The sequence below is a fragment of the Perognathus longimembris genome, chromosome 19, assembly GCF_023159225.1.
Source record: "Perognathus longimembris pacificus isolate PPM17 chromosome 19, ASM2315922v1, whole genome shotgun sequence".
NCBI lineage: Eukaryota > Metazoa > Chordata > Mammalia > Rodentia > Heteromyidae > Perognathus > Perognathus longimembris.
The window spans coordinates 20,303,477-20,322,779 of record NC_063179.1 but is presented as its reverse complement, the minus strand read 5'-3'; the positions used below and the strand labels follow the sequence as shown (position 1 = coordinate 20,322,779).

At 38.7% G+C, this 19,303-nt stretch overlaps 1 protein-coding gene and 1 long non-coding RNA gene across 5 annotated transcripts in view; both read left to right on the top strand.

Moving 5' to 3' along the window:
• The first annotated feature begins 231 nt into the window (after positions 1–231).
• Ranbp3l (RAN binding protein 3 like) overlaps positions 232–19,303 on the top strand; it is a 47,980-nt gene continuing 28,908 nt past the window's right edge. The window contains exon 1 of one of the 4 annotated variants that reach the window (XM_048368378.1): positions 232–972. In XM_048368378.1, coding sequence (XP_048224335.1) covers positions 870–972 — 103 coding nt within the window. In that variant the 5' untranslated portion in view covers positions 232–869. The remainder of the gene's footprint in view (positions 973–19,303) is intronic. The other 3 variants (XM_048368377.1, XM_048368379.1, XM_048368375.1) reach the window with 3 other exon arrangements.
• Positions 13,706–16,492, top strand: LOC125367688. Its single transcript, XR_007214126.1, has 2 exons — positions 13,706–13,912; positions 15,645–16,492. It is a non-coding gene; the product is annotated as an uncharacterized LOC125367688 (long non-coding RNA).

Here is a 19,303-nt window from a genome sequence, read left to right as displayed (position 1 = left end):
CTAGCTGCTTTCTCCTGAAGGCTTGAAAGTGTTTACAAAAATGAAAAGTTCCAGCAGTACATTTCCACTAGCTTGTTACTAGCTCCCTTCGTACCTTTTCGATTTCACATTTCCCAAAAGCAGGCAGGATAACCTTTAGGCTTTCAGCTTGTGTTTTAATTACAAACAATGGTGAGGAAGTCAGATAGTTGATGCCTGTAACAGCTGGGTCTCCTCAGAATCACTGCTTTGATTACTATTGTTTAAAGCAACCCCAGTGCCATTTCATTTCTAGCCTGCCTCTTTATGCTAATCAGGTCACCCACTGGCTCCTCCCCCTCCCAGCCTCCCTTATGAACTGTACACAAGCCGCTGTCACTGAGCTTGACTCACACCAGGCAAGAGAAATCTTTCCACTTAATGCCCGGGCAGCCGCACTTTCTTTTTTCTTTGTGTATGTTTTACTATAGCAGTCCTCACTAAATACCAGAGCGATTGGATTTCATCAGCAAAAGGACACCACCACCACCACCACGCCCCCCAAAAAACAGTGCTAAAAACTTAAATCTGTTAGAAAAAGTTACTTTTTAAGTTTTTATATGAAAGGAGAAAGTTTTCGTGTCGTTTGAAAGGAAATGAGAATCATCTTGATTTTAGCCAAATAGATTGGCCTCTTGCTGTGCATGAGAAGTCATATTGGTTAAAAAAAAAAATTTTTTTTCAGGAATCATAACCATGAGAAATTAGGTATTTTATGAGTAAAGTCAGTGTTTTCCATGCAAGTCAGGACCAGAGTGTACTTACCTGGTTCTTTCTGGCTGCCTTTTGGGTGACTGATCAAGGGAATAAAATGCCTTAGTGGCTTTCCAGTCACCACTAGACTGAATACCATGTCTGCCACCTCAGAGAAAGACAACAGCCACCTGTTCACCTGTTTGAGCATGTGTCAGCCAGGAAGCTGCAGGAAGCTGCAGGAAGACCAGCAACAGCCAGGTGAGTCCAGTGGGCTAATGACAGCTACATTCTGTGATTTTCTGTCTATTGGGATTTCTGCAAGCACCACAGGCTGGTGAAGTACTGATTGTGAAATCCTTTGTAATCTCCTATTTTTAAACTCAAAGAATAGTCATTTGAGGGTGGGTTAACTTGCAGTGGCTGCTTATTTTTAAAGGATTGTCAAGAAATAGAAGTCTATCAAGAATGCAGATTCCTTGGAAATGTTGGTGCTTAAACTTCTAGCCAGTGTCAGTTGCTTAGAGGACAGCAGATGTTGTGTAATTCAAAACACCCACTGAAGCAAGGCTGACTCAGCTACTGGAGGAATTCAGCTGGGAGTAGCTTCTGTTAGTCTGAGACTCTGTCTCATAACCTAGCATAGGTGGGACACTTTGGGGCTTTGTTTTCTCCAGATCTCTGGCACATTTATTTATAGGAAATGTGTGTGTGTGTGCGCGCGCGTGCTCCTGATACTTGAAAAATGTTATATTTTTCTAGATGACCATTTCACTTGATGATGGTTTCAGAACAAAACCACACCATATCACAGCCATTTCCCAGTCCGCTGTATTAAGTAGTGGCAGATGGTTGACAGGAATAGATGATTCCTCCAATCCACTCTGTCAGGAACAGCAAAAGATACTGTGGGAAAGGCCAGGTGTTCTCATGAATGATATCATCACCTCTCAGAGGTTAGGGATCTGCCAGACATTTCTAACTTATCTTCTGGAACCTGGAATGGGTCAGTTTCAATACATATCTGAGAATATGAGGTCTTCATTAATTTTCTGTAAACTCAGTTTCAGACCTCAGTGGCAGGAGAGTTGTGGCAAATAGGCTAAAGTTTCCCATTTTGAAGGCAGCAAAGGTACGCTAATGTTTCCATGAATGTGTGAAGCCACATCCCTGTGAGTCTGGGGTGACTTCGGTCTGCACAAGCTTAGCATGGTGTGGGCAGAAAATATTTCGTGTGCAATGAAAGCATTGCAAACTTCTTAGACAATGCTAGACCACCAGGGCTAAAATAGATCATTTTGAAACAACAGCCTTAAATGAGCAGCCCTGGGACACAACAGAGGCAGGTGTAGTGTGGCCAAATGCTTCTACTTCTTAATTTGACTATGCAGTTTATGTGATTTTTTTTTCTGTTCAAAATGTTTAACAATACTCTCTGTCCAATTTCTGATGTAGTATTTCTTATAAAAAATGTAGTGAAGGAAACAATACATGTGAAAAAATCAGTATTCACCACCCAAACATAGTTAATCTCCTTACTAGAGAGTCTAGCCTTTCCTTGCATATTAATCTATGGCTTTTCCTCTTGATTTTAAAAATAAAAGTACTGATTATGTGCATAATGTTTTTAAACTGTTTTCTAATTTAATAACATATGACATGATGACCAAATTCCCATGTCATTATATGTTTTCTTTTATGACTATTTTTAGTGGTTTCATGTCTTTCTTTCATGTGACTAAAGCAAAATTTCCCCAGGTCTTGCCCTACTGTTAAATATTTGATTTTTTTTCTAATTTTTCATCATTTTCATTCATGCTGTGTTAAACCTAAACTAATAGATAGACTTAAGCACACACATAGGATTATTTCCTTAGAAAAATTCTTAGAGGTAGATTTTTGTGTTTTTTTCTTTTGTGTATATTTATTTATTTATTTTTAAATTAAATTTTATTGACAAGGTAATATACAGAGGGGGTACAGTTACATAATAAGGTAGTGAGTCCATTTCTTGTCTTATTTGAGATGTTTATGTTTAAATGAGTATTTTTAAAGCAACTTTTTTTCAAAGGACATTGGTATTCTTTTATATATTTACATATATATATATCTGAAGCATGTGGCTTTAACATTCTTTACAAATAAGGGCGATGGTAATGTGAGCTTTGTTATAAGGTAATCACAATTGCATCTAGTAATTTCATACTTTTATTTTCAGAAACATAAACTAAATATCACCACGGAATCTTGGTCCCACATCCCTACTAATCATTAAAATCACAGATTTCTTGAAGACAGAAGATAGTTCACAGTCCTCTTAATTAAAGCAATGTTTAAATAAGTTTAATTATTAGAAACATGGGACAGAAATATACATTTTTGAAAATTATAGATATATGAATCCCAGGCACAATGATTTCATGGGTAGTTTAATGGGAACCTGGGCAAATAGAAAAGAAAATACACCTACTATTTAGTCACTTCAGTACCATTCAGGGCATTTGCAGATTAAAGTCTATGCTGTTTAGAAACGGTTTGACTATGAAGGATGGAACAAGTTGAACATATATAATTCTGATGTGTCTTAAAGCAACTTCTTTTTCTTCTCAATTGGCCCTCAAACAGCCAAGGGATATATTCTCAGCAATACTGGGATATTACTTAAAAATTCTTTTCTAATTATATGTTAACAATGACGTGCCACTGTTGTTTTAATTTATGGCAAGCTGTCTTAATGGTCTCTTCTTACTAGGCCATATCCAGAGACGTCTGGGAATATCATTATGATGACATATTTCTGAAAATACCAACAAGACTAGAAGTCTGGTCTCTTACTCAGACTTTAGCCTTTTGCCTACTATATTTTGAAAGCAACCAGATTCTTTCATGGCTGAGTCTCATAAACCACAGACCACAGAGCTGGGAAGCCTTCGAATGCTGTCCATATTGGCCATTGGTTACCACAAGAAATGTCATCTAGAGGTCCCAGTTGACAAATGACAGTGGGTAGTGTTTAGTAGACTATTTAATTGCATGCCAGTTACTGGAATCTGAAAGTTTACACTTGCTCCAGTCCTGGGCTGTAAAAGTACTCATTCAATGTAGTGGTTCTGATTTGTCTCAAAGCTGTATTTGTTCCTTGCTGGTATGGTTCAGGAAAGAAGAGGCAAAGCCATCAATCTGGCCGTGAATCTGTTTACTGAAGCATTCTGAGTTCATGGTTTTGGCCTCACAAGTCTTCGAGCTCTCTTATTTACCACATGGGCTAATTACTTTGTATTAACCTCTTCTGAGAATATGACTAGCTTCAACATACAGGCATGTTTTCTAATTCCTTATTCTAAATGAACTCTGACTCTTTCTACCTAGGTACTCAAAAAATGTAGTTTGGGTTGATCACAAAGATAAGGCATTTGCCACTTGGCAATTATTTGAGCAACAACTAGGTACAAAGTATTGTGGGAATATCAATTGAACTGAGCCAATTTAGTCATGATTTCCTATCTACATGGAGTTTTCATTCTTTGGCCACAGATGCTGTTATTTGTTTAGAAGATAGTCCAGGAATATCTTCTCCCTGCTTGCTGCTGCCTTGTAGCTTCTTCTATGATATTTTTGATTCATTCATCTATAATAGTCACCTTATGACCATATTTGGAAATGCTAGTGTATATGCCTATAAGGCCACAATAAGGCTCATGACACATTACATGTAGTAAGCAAACAACTATCTAAAATTATCAGAATAAAACCCCCTCTGTTATTTTTTTTTTTGTGGGTCCCAAGTCTCAACTCAGAGCCTCAAGGCCTTGAACTACTTAGCTGATATTCTACCAATTTTTTCATGTCTGTAGCCCAACTTTTTGCTGGGGGTGAATTCTCATGGACTTTTCCCCCTGGTTGGCTTTGAATTTGATCCTCTAAATCTTAGCCTCCTGAGTAGCTAGAATTACAAGCATGATTCACTGATATCCGGCAACCTTTCCTCTTCGTAAGATTATTACTTGAGGTATTTTATTATAGTAATGCAAAGCTGACTAATATAGATAGAGTGGCTGAATTTTAAATTTTTGAAAATATGATGTTTGGAGAAGATGTGGAGTAGCTGTAGCTCTCATTTATTGCTATGATGTGGCATCAACACTTTGGAAAATGGGTTGGTAATTTTTTTAGTTTTTATTTTATTTCATTTTATTTTTTATTTTTTATTTTTTGTTGGTTTGGGGGTTTGAACTTAGGGTCTGGGTGCTGTCCGTGAACCTCTTTGTGTTCAAGGCTAGCACTCTACCACTTGAGTCACAGCACCACTTCCAGCTTTTGAGTGGTTAATTAGAGATAAGCGTGTCATAGAGACTTTCCTGCCCAGATTGGCTTTGAACTGAGATCCTCAGATCTCAGCCTCCTGAGTAGCTAAGATTGCAGGCATGAGCTACCAGCACCCAGCAGGGCTGGCAATTTCTTATACAGTGAAACTATATTGACATTATGAAACATCAGTTCCATTTGGACATATTTTCCTCAGAGAAATGAAAATACACTAATAAAGACCTTGAACATGAGTTCAAGATTCAAGATTTTATTTATTTATATGAGTCTTAATATATGAATGCTAAATGTTCATAAGCAGGAAAATGGGTAACCAAATTGTGTGCATTTAAATACTGTAAAATGAAATTAAAAAGAAATTGATTTCATTTAAGTAAGTTTAAATGCTGGAATGGTTCAATAAGTTTGAACAGTTTTCCAAGAATCAAGAATGTGACAGTATGCTATTTGTGAATAGGTCCAGCTCAACTAAAAAAAAAAAACAACAGTCGAGATTTCAAGATGAAGCTCATACAATCTTAATGCGTAGCAATGTTTTAGCTTTCCATTTATCCTCAAAGCTTAGAACTTCTCTATTAAAGAATATGGGATCCTAAAATCACCAAATTGATGAGATTAACACAGGAGTCTGATAAAAAAAGAACTACTGAATTTTGCTAGAGCTGGTAGGTGTTAACTCAGTGATAGAAAGATAAATAAACATAAGTGCTCGTGGCAATAATGGAGATGATGAAGATGGAGAAAAAATAAGAAGAATAAGAGAGACTATCATAGAAGAGCTTCAATTTCAGCAAGGTTTTGGGGGAAAAAATCATTAAACAAAATACATTTGAGAAAAGATCTGAAGGAAGTGAGGGAGGACATTGTGCAGCCTGGGGAAGGGCAGTCCCAGTCCAGTCTGAGAGAAGTATGTAACCTCTAAGCTTCACAATTCAGAGTTAGCATCAAGTCTGTTTTGCTGTTGTTCTTAATTCACTTAGATTAATGCAGTTATTACTACTACTCTTTGCTTTGCCCACAAGGATAGATTCCAAAACCTCAGTGTATGGCTGAAACTACATTTGCATAGAACTGTGCATGTACTGTCTTTTCTTATACAGTCACCGGAATATTTAGGAGATGCACATCCACAAATTCAACAAACCCTGTTCAAAAAAAATTGGGGAGAATATGGATGGCACTTTATTAAATACATACCAACTCATCCCCTTGCCATCATCATTTAAACAAGGCTGTGTATGTAACATCTGTTCACATAGCATTTTACTATTTTGGGTATTACAATTAATATAGATAAAGATCATAAAAAGAAGTAGGAGGTTATCCTAAATATCCAGGGGGGGGGGGTGAATGTAAGTAACATGCAAATGCAGTGTCATTTTATACAATGGAATTGAGAATCCTTGGATTTTGGCATCTGGTGGGGAGTGAGGAGGGGGTTCCTGGAACCAATCCTCTTGTGTACTAAGGAATGGGTGGGTTGTACCTGACTTTTCTATCTAGAAGTTCTGAGAGGAGAGGAGGGAAGGAGCTGAACATTTTCACATCTAACCCAGTTCTTGGTTGCTAATGCTGTTGCCTCAGTAGAAATCACATTGTAGGAATTGCTGTGTTGGGGCCAAAGGAGCCAGTATGGTTGAGTTAGCTTAAGAGAGTGTTTGGGACACAGTTGAGCACTAACAGGGAGGATGGAGAAAGTGGGCACTCACAGAATGCCTTAGCAGTTATAGTAAACTCTTTGGCTTAGACCAAGTAAGAGACAAGAATTCTTATTATTATACTCCGTTCAGGACTAGTTTGGTCATCTTCAACTTCTAGATTCTTTGGTGAAGATAAAGATGGGTTACAGCTGCTGTTCCTCCACAACCCCATTCTCTTCTTAAAACAAAGCAAATCTTAGGTTACCTTTTTGGAAGAAACAGATACTTATAAAGCAAACATTTGTGAACAAAGAAACAATTTAATGTTAACATATTTTCTGTTCTTTAGTCTGATTACATCTTACCTGGAAGACTTGCTCAGACAAAATAACACTGTAAAGGCAATAATCAGTGTAGCTAGTCAGTAACCAGGAAGTCTCTTGCTCATTAATAGACATTGGTCTTTTCAGTATAAACCTCTGGGTGCCATACTTAAACATACCATCTATGAAGCTTGCCAAATTCTTCTTTCCAGTTCCTGCAAGACTAGGAAGAATTGCTAAAGGATTTCAGACAATTGAGAGTTTTGAATGCCAACAATTTCACCAAAGAAAATTTCTTTCTGATACTCACTGTGCTAATTCTCACAGCCTCTGGACCCAAATGAGATAGAAAACTGGCAAGCTATTAATTAGTCTCTTGGAAGTGGATTTTTTTTTAACTTTGCTAACCAACTCTGGGACTGTAGAGAAACAGACATAAGCAAAGGTGGTGTGATTTCATAGGTGGTGTCCTTCATATGCAAATCATATTATCCTTGCCGATATCTTCTAAAGTAAATTATAATGGTCATAACAAGAAGCAGTGCTTCTTCACATTTTCCCCAGTAAGGTACATGTAAAAAAAGATGGAAATGTGCACAGCCCTGTGAAATGAAGTCAGGAGGCTGACCTAATGGGATGAAAGGTGAAGATCTTGGCAAATGGACAGCCTTTATGCCAGTGTGGGATCCCATGAGAGCTAGTAAGTGCTGGCAACAGCAGAATTTTAACCCTATTGCCATTCTTCCAGGCGAGCACTCTACCACTAGGCCATATTCCCAGCCCCCCCGCCCCCCATGTTGCTATTCTGTTTTGGAAAGCACCTGAGAGGATCATTTCCAATAGGAAGCATATAAACTGCCTTTCAAAAGTAAGACAACACCAACATGAATGAAATAAGTTATGTTGTACAAATATTTTCACAAAGCAAAATGGGGTTTAAACTTAAGCTGTACCAGAGTTGACATGCCATTTAAAACCCACACACTTATGGGGTGTTTGTTATATGCCACACACGGTTTAAAGCATTTTGTTTTATTTCTTAGCAAACTTCTTCCTTGATGAAAGTCCTGGGAGGTGGGTGCTATTAGTATCTTAGGCCTGGGATCTTAGACCAGCTACTAATTGGAGAACACTTATTCAGGAGCCAGTACTTTATCCCTGTTCACTATCTCTTAGGCTGCCACCGAATACTCAACTAAGTACCTGTGAAGAGAGTGGTACTTGGCTCTTGAACTCAGTTTGTGGTTTCGTTTGGCCATTTGAAACAGGTTATTAGTAACTCACCAGTTACAGTCTGTATGAGTTATAAATTGCATCCAGCTGACTCTCAGAAGTATTTCAGCTTATAAAGAAGCAACTGAGAAGAAGCAGATGCACTTACATAAACCTGTCAGCCAAGAGCAAGTGGCTTGCTGAGTATGCCAACAAGAGTTTGCTTAATGCTGAGAAGCTGCATTTTGCTCCTTTTGCATGAAGCACAAAAGATAGCAGTGTACAATTTTAACATTTGGGCCTTGGAGAGATGGATTGGGTTTTTGATCAATATCCCAAGTTTTAAAACTTTTGAGTAATATCCCAGACTTTAAATTAAATATGGCTACATAACAATCATTATTATAATTCACATTTGGGGATACATTTCTGAGCTTTGAGACCAAGGCCCTCACGCATGCTTGGCAAGGTTTCGATCCCTGAGCTGAATCCCCAGTCCCTGATATACTTGTGAAAATTAAACTGTGGACTCTGTCTGAAATATTAGCTCAACTATTAGATTTAATCATTAACTTGACTTGAAATTTTAATCAACATTTTAGCAAAGAAAGTTTTACACCTGAGTTGCTTTTTAATGAAGTCTGCTGGCAAAGCTCGCAAAACATTCAAAAGTTAGGATGTCAAATGCAGTCAATACCTGTATGCAGTTATAAAGCGCATTTCTTTTTTTGTTGTTTGTTTGTTTTTTGGCCAGTCCTGGGGCTTGGACTCAAAGCCCGAGCACTGTCCCTGGCTTCATTTTGCTCAAGGCTATTCCACTTGAGCCACAGCGCCACTTTTGGCCTTTTCTATATATGCGGTGCTGAGGAATCGAACCCAGGGCTTCTTGTATATGAGGCAAGCACTCTTGCCACTAGGCCATATTCCTAGCCCCATAAAGCGCTTTTTTTCTTCTTCTAAGCAATGCTGAGATTCTCCATCCACCAAGGATGGCAATGAATAAGCAAAAGGTCAAAGGAAGGGGATCTAGGTTTTTAACACAGGATGGCAGGCTAAGTGTATCTGTACAGTGACCTACCAGAGTAATGGACACCAAATCTTTTTGTTTGTTTTGATACAATTGTAAGACAGGAGACAATGCCATTTAGAGAGAAAGTAAGTGTACAATAAGGTAAAACCCTGAGAATGTTAGAAGTAGCATGTTTTGGTCTTGGGTTGTGTTAACTTTTTCTCATCTATAGAGCATTGGAGTGGCAGATAAAGATTTGTAAATGCACATGTGCATTTAAAAAAAATAAACTAAGGCTGGACACAAGTACAGTGCTACAGGTTCTGTTTATTTAACAAGATCAACTATAAAGAGTTTCATGGATTAAAGTTTAGGTCTTTTTTTAAAACCATATTTCTTTTTAAAAACAGGATAGGTGCAAATTTATTAATGAAATGGATTGTTTTGACAGTGGGATGAAGGAAAATAAATATGAGGGGATTTTTAGAAAATAATTTCGGCCACAAAGATGAGAAGAATCATTAAACAAGTTTAAAGCATTATAATAAATGTGTCCAACTTCTCCCTACTTGTGTGGCCTGTACTCAGCTTTGCACCCTTGAGCCCACATGTTGGTACTTCAGATGTAAGTTTATAATCTTCTTTTAGTCCTTGTTCTATACAGGCAATTATTATTTATACCAAATAGTTCATCCAAGTGATTGATATTCATCAATCATTGAAAGGGCTTCAAAGATCACCTAAGTCCAATTACCTTCATGTATCACCGATCTGAAACGAGATGAAGAAGTAGTACTCAGAGTTAACTAGCTACTACAAGAGTTGAGTCCATACTTCTATTTACATACCAGAATTACACATAATATAAGAGCTATTGTAACAAAAAAGTAGCTAAAATAGATGGAAAATTAAGAAGAGAGAGCTTGAGTTTTATGCCATTTAAAATAACTCATGGGGCTGGGAATATGGCCTAGTGACAAGAGTGCTTGTCTCGTATACATGAAGCCCTGGGTTCGATTCCCCAGCACCACATATATAGAAAATGGCCAGAAGTGGCGCTGTGGCTCAAGTGGCAGAGTGCTAGCCTTGAGCAAAAAGAAGCCAGGGACAGTGCTCAGGCCCTGAATCCAAGGTCCAGGACTGGCAAAAAAAAAAAAAAAAAAAAAAAAAAAAAAGGGACTAAAATAACTCATAAAAGAATTGAGGGGCTGGGGTGTGGCCCAGTGGTCGAAGGTTGGCCTAGGATAAGTTAGGCCATTGATCCAATCCCCTAAACTACAAAAACACAGTATTTCCATGATTTTTTTTTTTTTTTTTTTTGCCAGCCCTGGGGCTTGGACTCAGAGCCTGAGCACTGTCCCTGGCTTCTTTTTGCTTAAGGATAGAACTCTGTCACTTGAGCCACAGCGCCACTTCTGGCCATTTTCTGTATATGTGGTGCTGAGGAATCGAACCCAGGGCTTCATGTATAGGAGGCAAGCACTCTTGCCACTAGGCCATATTCCCAGCCCCGATGATTTATAATAATTCTAGCACTAAACATGAAAAGAAAATGATGAGCCTCTGGGGGAAATGAGGTGAGGAGAGGGTGGACCTGGGGAGCTGGGTGAAGAAGCACAGAGCCAAAGGGAAGCAAATGAAGGAGAATGGGGAAATGCTAATTTAAAAACTCATCAATGAACAAACAAACTAAAATATGATACATATTCATATATTGAAGATGTGATATAGTCATAAATAAGTACATACACGAATATTACTCAACTTCTAAAAGTAATGGGATTCTGATGTGTGCTGCTACATGGATGAAGAATAGTATTACATAGGAATGGAGACTCTATGTTCCTATCAAATTTTGCAAAAATCTTTAAGTCTTTGCAAACATAAAAAAAATGCTAAGTGAACTAATTCAGCTACAAGATGGCTAGTATTGTATATTAGCCTGCAAGTTCAGGGCTGGGAATGCATAGTGAGACAGACCCTGTTGCAAAACAAAGAAGAAGAAGAAGACAAAGAAGGAGGAGGAGGAGGAGGAGGAGGAGGAGGAGGAGGAGGAGGAGGAGGAGGAGTTGTTTAAGGTGGCAAGTGTACTATTATGTTCACTTTATCACAATTAAAAATTTTAAATAATCATTTAATTAGAGTATCTTTTCCAATTCTCTGATCTTGATGTCTTCATATTCCAATGATCATGAAAACTGGAAAGAACTGATACTTTGAAAGAATTGTTTTGAGTTTTCTTGAGGACTTTTCAAGTCACATAAAGTTTCTGAGTGAAAATTTTTCAGTTGTAATTTTTATTTAACATCATGAGCAGACTATTTCTAGTAAGTGCACAGTTCTGGTAAACACAAGATGTCTGTGCCAAACCATTTGTGGTAGGCATCAGGTTATTCCTGTTCTGTTCTTGTCCCTGGACCAGCGAGGCAGAAGGTGAGAAGAAGCCTGGCTCAGAGGCTTCTGGAAGTTCCCAGCAGGAGAAGGGACACAGGCCCTGGGGGTCTGTGAGACCTAGGCTGGCAGCGTGGCTTCTGTATTGCTGCTAGGCTTACAAAGACTTTGTTCTCACTGGGAAAACATCCATTTATTCCTGTAGAATGAGGAAAGAGGATTTCCCTCCCCACATCCCCGACTTGCTAAAAGGCTCAAGATAAAGATAAATAACTTAAGAGTTTTAAAACTGGAAGAAGTCCCCATCTTGCCTAAGCTTTGAAAATTCACAAGGGAATTATTTTTTTAATTTAATTTTTCCTTAGTAAAGAGTTTTAAATTCAATATAGGAAGATATTTTAAATCTTCAGTAGTTCTTCTGAATAATCATTCACTTCTTAGGAATATATTTGGTGTTCAAAACTACAGTAAATGTTACTGGAGAGTTACTTAAAATGTACTTTAAATTGATGATCCCAGGCTTAAACACCTGTGTATGTGTCTGCACAATATATATCTTCAACATCTCTTGAAATCTAGACTGCATTTCTAACCTCCTCTCCCTTCCATGAAGTGCAAAGACCCATTTCTGACAAATGGAAGCGTTTTCTCACTGTGAGTTATTCGGAGGGGAAAATATGCAGTTTACAAGTCCTATCAAATGAAATATGTATTTCCACATGGTGCCAGTTGACCAAGCATGTCCTAGGACACATTCTGAATGTTTATTAGCCTTTGGGCTCAATGAGGAAATGATTTAGACAAAGAGCTGGCAGGTCCTTCTGGCATTACCAATCCAGAAGCATAGCCCCTTCCCCCTTTTGCTCTGATAAACAGATTGCAAACACTCTATTCCTAGAAAAAGAAAACACTGGAAAATTGTAGAGAAATGGATATGCTCCATCATAGATAAATACATTTTTCTGCCATTTTTGCCAGTAGCTAAAAGTCAATATTGGCAAGTGACTTAAAATTGTTATTATCAGTAGGTCATTCACCTGTGGACAGTCTTTGGAATCAGAGAGTGAAGAAGTAATGGCAATATTTAAAACAAGAAACAATATAGGCTGACATCTGTACCCGTTCTGCAGAGAACAGTGGAAGCAGGAGGCATCATGGCACCCTTCAGAAAAGAGCCTGTAAGTGGAAGTCCAGCTAGAGTCTAGCTTACAGCTCTCATGTACTTTAGTCCCACCCAGGTCCCTAAGAACTATCTGTGTGAAACTTGGCCATGTCTTAACATTTAAAACCATTAGTTTTCTTGTGAGTAAAATTAATAAATTATCTCCTGCAGACCTTTTTTTTTTTTTGGCCAGTCCTGGGTCTTGGACTCAGGGCCTGAGCACTGTCCCTGGCTTCTTCCTGCTCAAGGCTAGCACTCTGCCACCTGAGCCACAGCGCCCCTTCTGGCCGTTTTCCATATATGTGGTGCTAGGGAATCGAACAGAGAGCTTCATGTGTAGGAGGCAAGCGCTCTTGCCACTAGGCCATATTCCCAGCCCTCCTGCAGATCTTAATCATGTAATAAGAACAGTTTATTGTGAATTTCTTACAAGCCATGCACTATGCTAAGTGTTTAATATACGTGACTCAGTTTATCATTACAAGTGTATGAGATAGGTCCTATGATTCCCATTTCACAGATGTGAAAAACAAAGTTCAGAAGTTAAGGAAGGGAAACTGGAACCCAGGTCTGTTTTCTCCAAAGTATATATATTCCTATTTATATACCAAATATATCTGTACATTTTACAATAAGTAAAAGTACAACAAAATCTAAGTTTTATATTAACAGCATATAAAAGAAGCATCCTGGGAAATCCTCCAGGTCTAACTTTTTCTTTTTGTTTTGTTTTTGTTGCCAGTCCTGGGGCATGGACTCAGGGCCTGAGCACTGTCCCTGGCTCCTTTTTGCTCAAGGCTACTACTCTACCTCTTGAGCCACAGCTCCACTTCTGGCTTTTTTTCTATATATGTGGTGCTGAGGAATCGAACCCAGGGCTTCATGTATACAAGGCAAGCACTTTACCACTAGGCCATATTCCTAGCCCCCAGGTCTAACTTTTTGAAAGACTTATTAAGTTCATATGAGGTTAGATATTCCAGAAGACAAAAAGTTAAAGACTTATGATTTGCATAACTCACATGTGGTAGCTGCTGCCTTGAAGAAGAAAAAGACAGAACTATCCAAATAGAAATCATTTTGACCCTGAGATAACAGAAGATTGAAATGAAGCATGTTGTGATATATATTGAAAATGGTCTGTAGCCTCCCATGCTCATGGGTAGGCAGAATCAATATAGTGAAAATGGCCATATTGCCCAAATTGTTATACAAATTCAATGCAATACCTATCAAAATCCCAGCCACATTCTTCACTGAAATAGAGAAACCAATCCATAAATTCATATGGAACAGCAAAAAACCTAGAATAGCCAAAGCAATTCTAGGCAAAAAAAATAGTGCAGGAGGTATCACAATACCAGACTTCAAGCTATACTACAAGGCCATCATAACAAAAACAGCATGGTATTGGTATAAAAACAGATCGGAAGACCAGTGGATTAGAATTGAAGACCCAGAAATAAAACTGCACTCTTACAGCCAACTGATATTTGACAAAGGAGCTAAAGACATACAATGGAATAAACATAGCCTCTTCAACTACTGGTGCTGGGAGAACTGGGCAGCCATATGCAGAAAACTCAAAGTAGACCCAAGCCTATCACCATGCACCAAGATCAACTCAAAATGGATCAAGGACCTCAACATCAGACCTGAATCCTTGAAACTACTGAAGGACAGAGTAGGAAAGACACTAGAACTTATAGGCACAGGAAGGAACTTCCTGAATAGAGTCCCAGGGGCACAACAAATAGCGGAAAGACTCAACAAATGGGACTACTACAAATTAAAAAGTTTCTGCACAGCTAAGGTCATAGCCACCAAAATAGAAAGACAGCCAACGATATGGGAAAGGATATTTACCAGCACAGCAACAGACAAAGGCCTGATATTGGTCATCTACAGAGAACTCAAAAAACTAAGCCCCTCCAAGCCCAATAAACCTATTAGGAAATGGGCTAAAGAGCTAAAGAGAGACTTCACAAGAGAAGATATAAAAATGGCAAAGAAACACATGAGGAAATGCTCAACATCCCTGGTAGTAAAGGAAATGCAAATAAAAACAACCCTGAGATATCGCCTCACCCCAGTTAGAATGGCCTATACTCTGAACTCAGGAAAGAACAAATGCTGGCGGGGCTGTGGGGAAAGAGGAACCCTTCTCCATTGTTGGTGGGAGTGCAAATTAGTACAACCACTTTGGAGAACAGTATGGAGGTTTCTCAAAAAGCTCAATATAGACCTACCCTATGACCCAGCCATACCACTCCTAGGCATCTATCCTAAACAGCAAAACCCAAGATATCAAAAGGACATTTGTACTTCCATGTTTATCGCGGCACAACTCACAATAGCCAAAATATGGAAACAACCCAGATGCCCCTCCACAGACGAATGGATCCAAAAAATATGGTACTTATACACAATGGAATACTACATAGCGATTAGGAATGGTGAAATATTGTTATTCGCAGGGAAATGGTCAGAACTCAAACAAATAATGTTGAGTGAGACAAGCCTAGAACACAGAAAACAAAGGGGCATGATCTCCCTGATATATGACTGTTAACAAAGGGAGATGGAGAGACAGTAGAGACCCAAGTCTGTGAACACTGTATATGTGCTTGATACATTGTATATTGCATATGTGTCTACCTGACCTAGACAAGGGATAGAAAAACAGGTCGTAAGATATCACAAGAAATGTACACACTGCCCTACTATGTAACTGCACCCTCTTTGCACAACACCTTGTAAAAAAATTTATGTTCAATTAATAATAAAAAATATATAAAAAATAAATAAAAATAAGTTAAAAAGAGAAAAAAATGAATAAAATAGGGCTGGGAATATGGAAAAAAAAAAAGAAAATGGTCTGTAGAAAGCAAAACAATAAAAAGCTCTTCATGAAACCATCCAGGCCCCTGACCATTCCCAGTCTAGAATCCATGCACATAATGACCATGTATTGGGGGATCAATTACGGCCTCCATGGAAAACAGAAATCCAGTTGCTTCAGTCATCCCTCTGTTTGATTATAGAGACATGTTACCAGATGTGCTATGTGAAATGATTTAATTCAAATTCCCTGATTTCAAGGATTTACCAACTTCTCTCTAGAGACATTTGTGAAGTAAATGTTAAGAAATGAAAACAATTTGTCTTTGGTTGAATTATTGCTGCTTCAAATCTCTAAGTCCTAAAATGCAAACGAAATTTAATCTCTGGCTACAGCCTACTCTCTGCGTGACTGAATTATAAACAAGCTAAGCACAGCTTGGAGCTGAGGCTGAGATGTGAGCGCAGGCAATAATGCAGAAATTTCAAGGCCTTGGTTCTACTTCTAAAAGAGTAGCAAAGTCTGTGTTTGGCAATGTCTGTGTCTTGTCCATGATAGGTAGGTTAGGTAGGTAGATAGACAGGCAGACAGATAGATAGATAGACAGGTAGACAGACAAAGATAGAGCAATAATCTGTATTTTACCCAGAGGTTTGAAGGTAATGTTCTTCCACATTCAAACATTGCTTCAGTCCTCATAAAAATCCCTTGAAATATACATACACAGAAAGAAATGAGAAAACTACAAGTGAAGTAATCTTATTTTATTTTTCATACTAAAGCTCTAGGACTATCTGACCTCAAAGCTCCAAAATCCATGCTTTGATCAGTGAGTTAATCAGACAGAAGTGACAGAAGTTGAAGGGGATAGGGCATTTTAAAAAGTATTAGAGAACAGTACCCAGGGAGATGAAGTTACAGATGTGGCAGAGCCACGTGGAAAGCCTAGGAAGAAAGAGAAAGGAACTTGCAGAGCCTACCAGGGCTACAGTCCAAGTGGATAATCCCAGGCCTGGTAGCAATTAGAAGTGACCTATTTGGCAGTCCCTACCCACAGAACAGGGTTTATTGCCATACTCTTCTCTGCATGGCTGTTTTCCACCACCTTTCTGGGCCATCACTAACTCAGCCTGGTTCTATCAAGTGTAGGGAACAATTTCCACCTTCCCTGAACTATAAAGCAGCACGACCAAGTTGTCACACTCGGGGTGGGGTGGGGGACTAAGTAGCAAAAGCATGGAGACTGTAGAAGTTACCCCCTCCCCCCACCATCCACACTGCAATCGTGAGCCCAGACATTCCACTCTCAGTCTCTTCCTCTGCTTTTGGGGTTCTCTTTTAGCTAAGTAGATTTTTTTCAAACACTCTCCTCTCAGATGATTCATTAGCAACAACCTTCAGTTAACAGACTAGCTCAAATAAGTTTTTCAGAGACTGGGTGTCAATTAAGTACATGGAACTAAAGGTTAGGGAAGACCCCTTGCAACTCACCCAAAATTGACAGTGAGTAGGGATATGCTGTACATGGTCAAGCAGGGGAAAAGGGCATTCAGATTTGTTATAACACTGACTGTGGTGGCATTTTGGGGAAATCTCAAAGAACAGTGCTATTACATATGTAATTATATAATACTGAGCTGGATTTTAGTTTGGTGACTTGGACGCTGGTGTTGAACGAATAAAGATGAAGCCTAAGAATATAAAATGCCTCTCAAGAGTTTAGATTTCATTATAAAGAGCAGACATGCCATTATGCTGGTTCAGCAATTACGTTCTGAACTCTATGATTCTATCTGGTCACACATTATATAAATAAATGCATACTTACATTTATGCATCCAATGGTATGAAGTATTTGAACTCAAGGTCTTGCAATTGCTAGGAAGGAGCACTAGCATTTGAGTCACAACCCCAACCCTTTCTTACTTTAGTTAGTACTAAATAGGGTCTCATGTTGGGGCCTAGGGCTGGCCACAGGCCTTGATCCTTTTACCACATTTTAATGTAAAGAACAGTTAAGCCCAAGAAATAAAGTATTGCATCCTGGCCAAGTAATATAACTCAATAAGAGATCTATCTTTGGCAAGATATATGAGATTTGTCCTTTAATTATGGCATCTGACATGACTGTAGCAAAGAAATTCTTTTCATATTTTATTTTATTGTTTCAAAAATATAATATTCTTGTGGTTTAAGAAATGAAATTAAGACCTCCCTGGAAAATCAGCAGCTATGCTCCTGGTCTCTTCCTTTGTCCTTACTTTTTCTTTTTTTTTTTTTTCTTTTTCTTTTTGCCAGTCCTGGGCCTTTGACTCAGGGCCTGAGCACCACTGTCCCTGGCTTCTTTTTGCTCAAGGCTAGCACTCTACCACTTGAGCCACAGCACCACTTCTGGCCATTTTCTATATATGTAGTGCTGGGGAATTGAACCCAGGGCTTCATGTATACGAGGCAAGTGCTCTTGCCACTAGGCCATATCCCCAGCCCCTGTCCTTACTTTTTCTTGATCTCTAAAGACAATCACATCAACCCTCACAACCATATCTTTTGATGTTTACTTCTACATCTCCATGTATCATGCATATAGTATAAGCTATTTAAAAATGCAGTTCACTTTCACAGATTTCCCTGAACCCAATGAACAGGATCACTACACAAATATATACTTCTCTATCTTCTCCAAATTGTTTTACGTTTAATAAGATCAGTATTTCCTTCCCCCCACCCCCGGGGGTTGGGGGTAAAGGGCTGGTTGGTCCTGGGGCTTGAACTCAAGGTTTCAACACTGAACTTGAACTTTTTTTTTTCTCAAAGCTAGAACTCTACCACTTGAGCCACAGCTCTACTTTCAGTTTTTTTTTGTTTTTTTTTGGCCAGTCCTGGGCCTTGGACTCAGGGCCTGAGCACTGTCCCTGGCTTCTTCCCGCTCAAGGCTAGCACTCTGCCACTTGAGCCACAGCGCCGCTTCTGGCCATTTTCTGTATATGTGGTGCTGGGGAATCGAACCTAGGGCCTCGTGTATCCGAGGCAGGCACTCTTGCCACTAGGCTATATCCCCAGCCCCTACTTTCAGATTTTTGGTGGCTTGTTAGAGATAAGAGTCTTATGGACTTTCCTGCCCTAGCTGGCATTGAACTGTAATTCTCAGCCTCCTGAGTAGCTAGGATTACAAGTGTGAACGATCAGTGCTGGACAAGATCAGTACTTCTTATTAACATTATTGTGACTAAGTAAATGGTACTGCAACTAATTCATTCAATACATTATTTCCCTTCTTGTGAAGAATTATATTTTCTCTGAAGTTAATAATTATGTCATATTTGTATTGCTCTTTGCTTAGTTTTTTATAATTAGATATTATTAGTTGATCCCTAAACTTTCCACTAATCTTCTAAATATACTTTAAAAATATTTTATTATTATTATAAAGGTGATGTACAGAGAGGTGGAGGGTACATTCTTTTTCAGACAATGTTACTCCCAGCCTCGCTCTCTCCCAGTTTTTTTCTCTGTCTCCACCACAAGTTGTATAATTCATTTTCAACATAGTTTCTAGTGAGTACCACTGCTGCATTTGTTCATCCTTTGTCCCTCTATTTCTGTGTCTCTCCCTTGCCATTTCAAAAACAGATAAAAAAAAAAAAGAAAAGAAAACAAAATCTTTTTTTCAGTAGTAACAGAAATCTG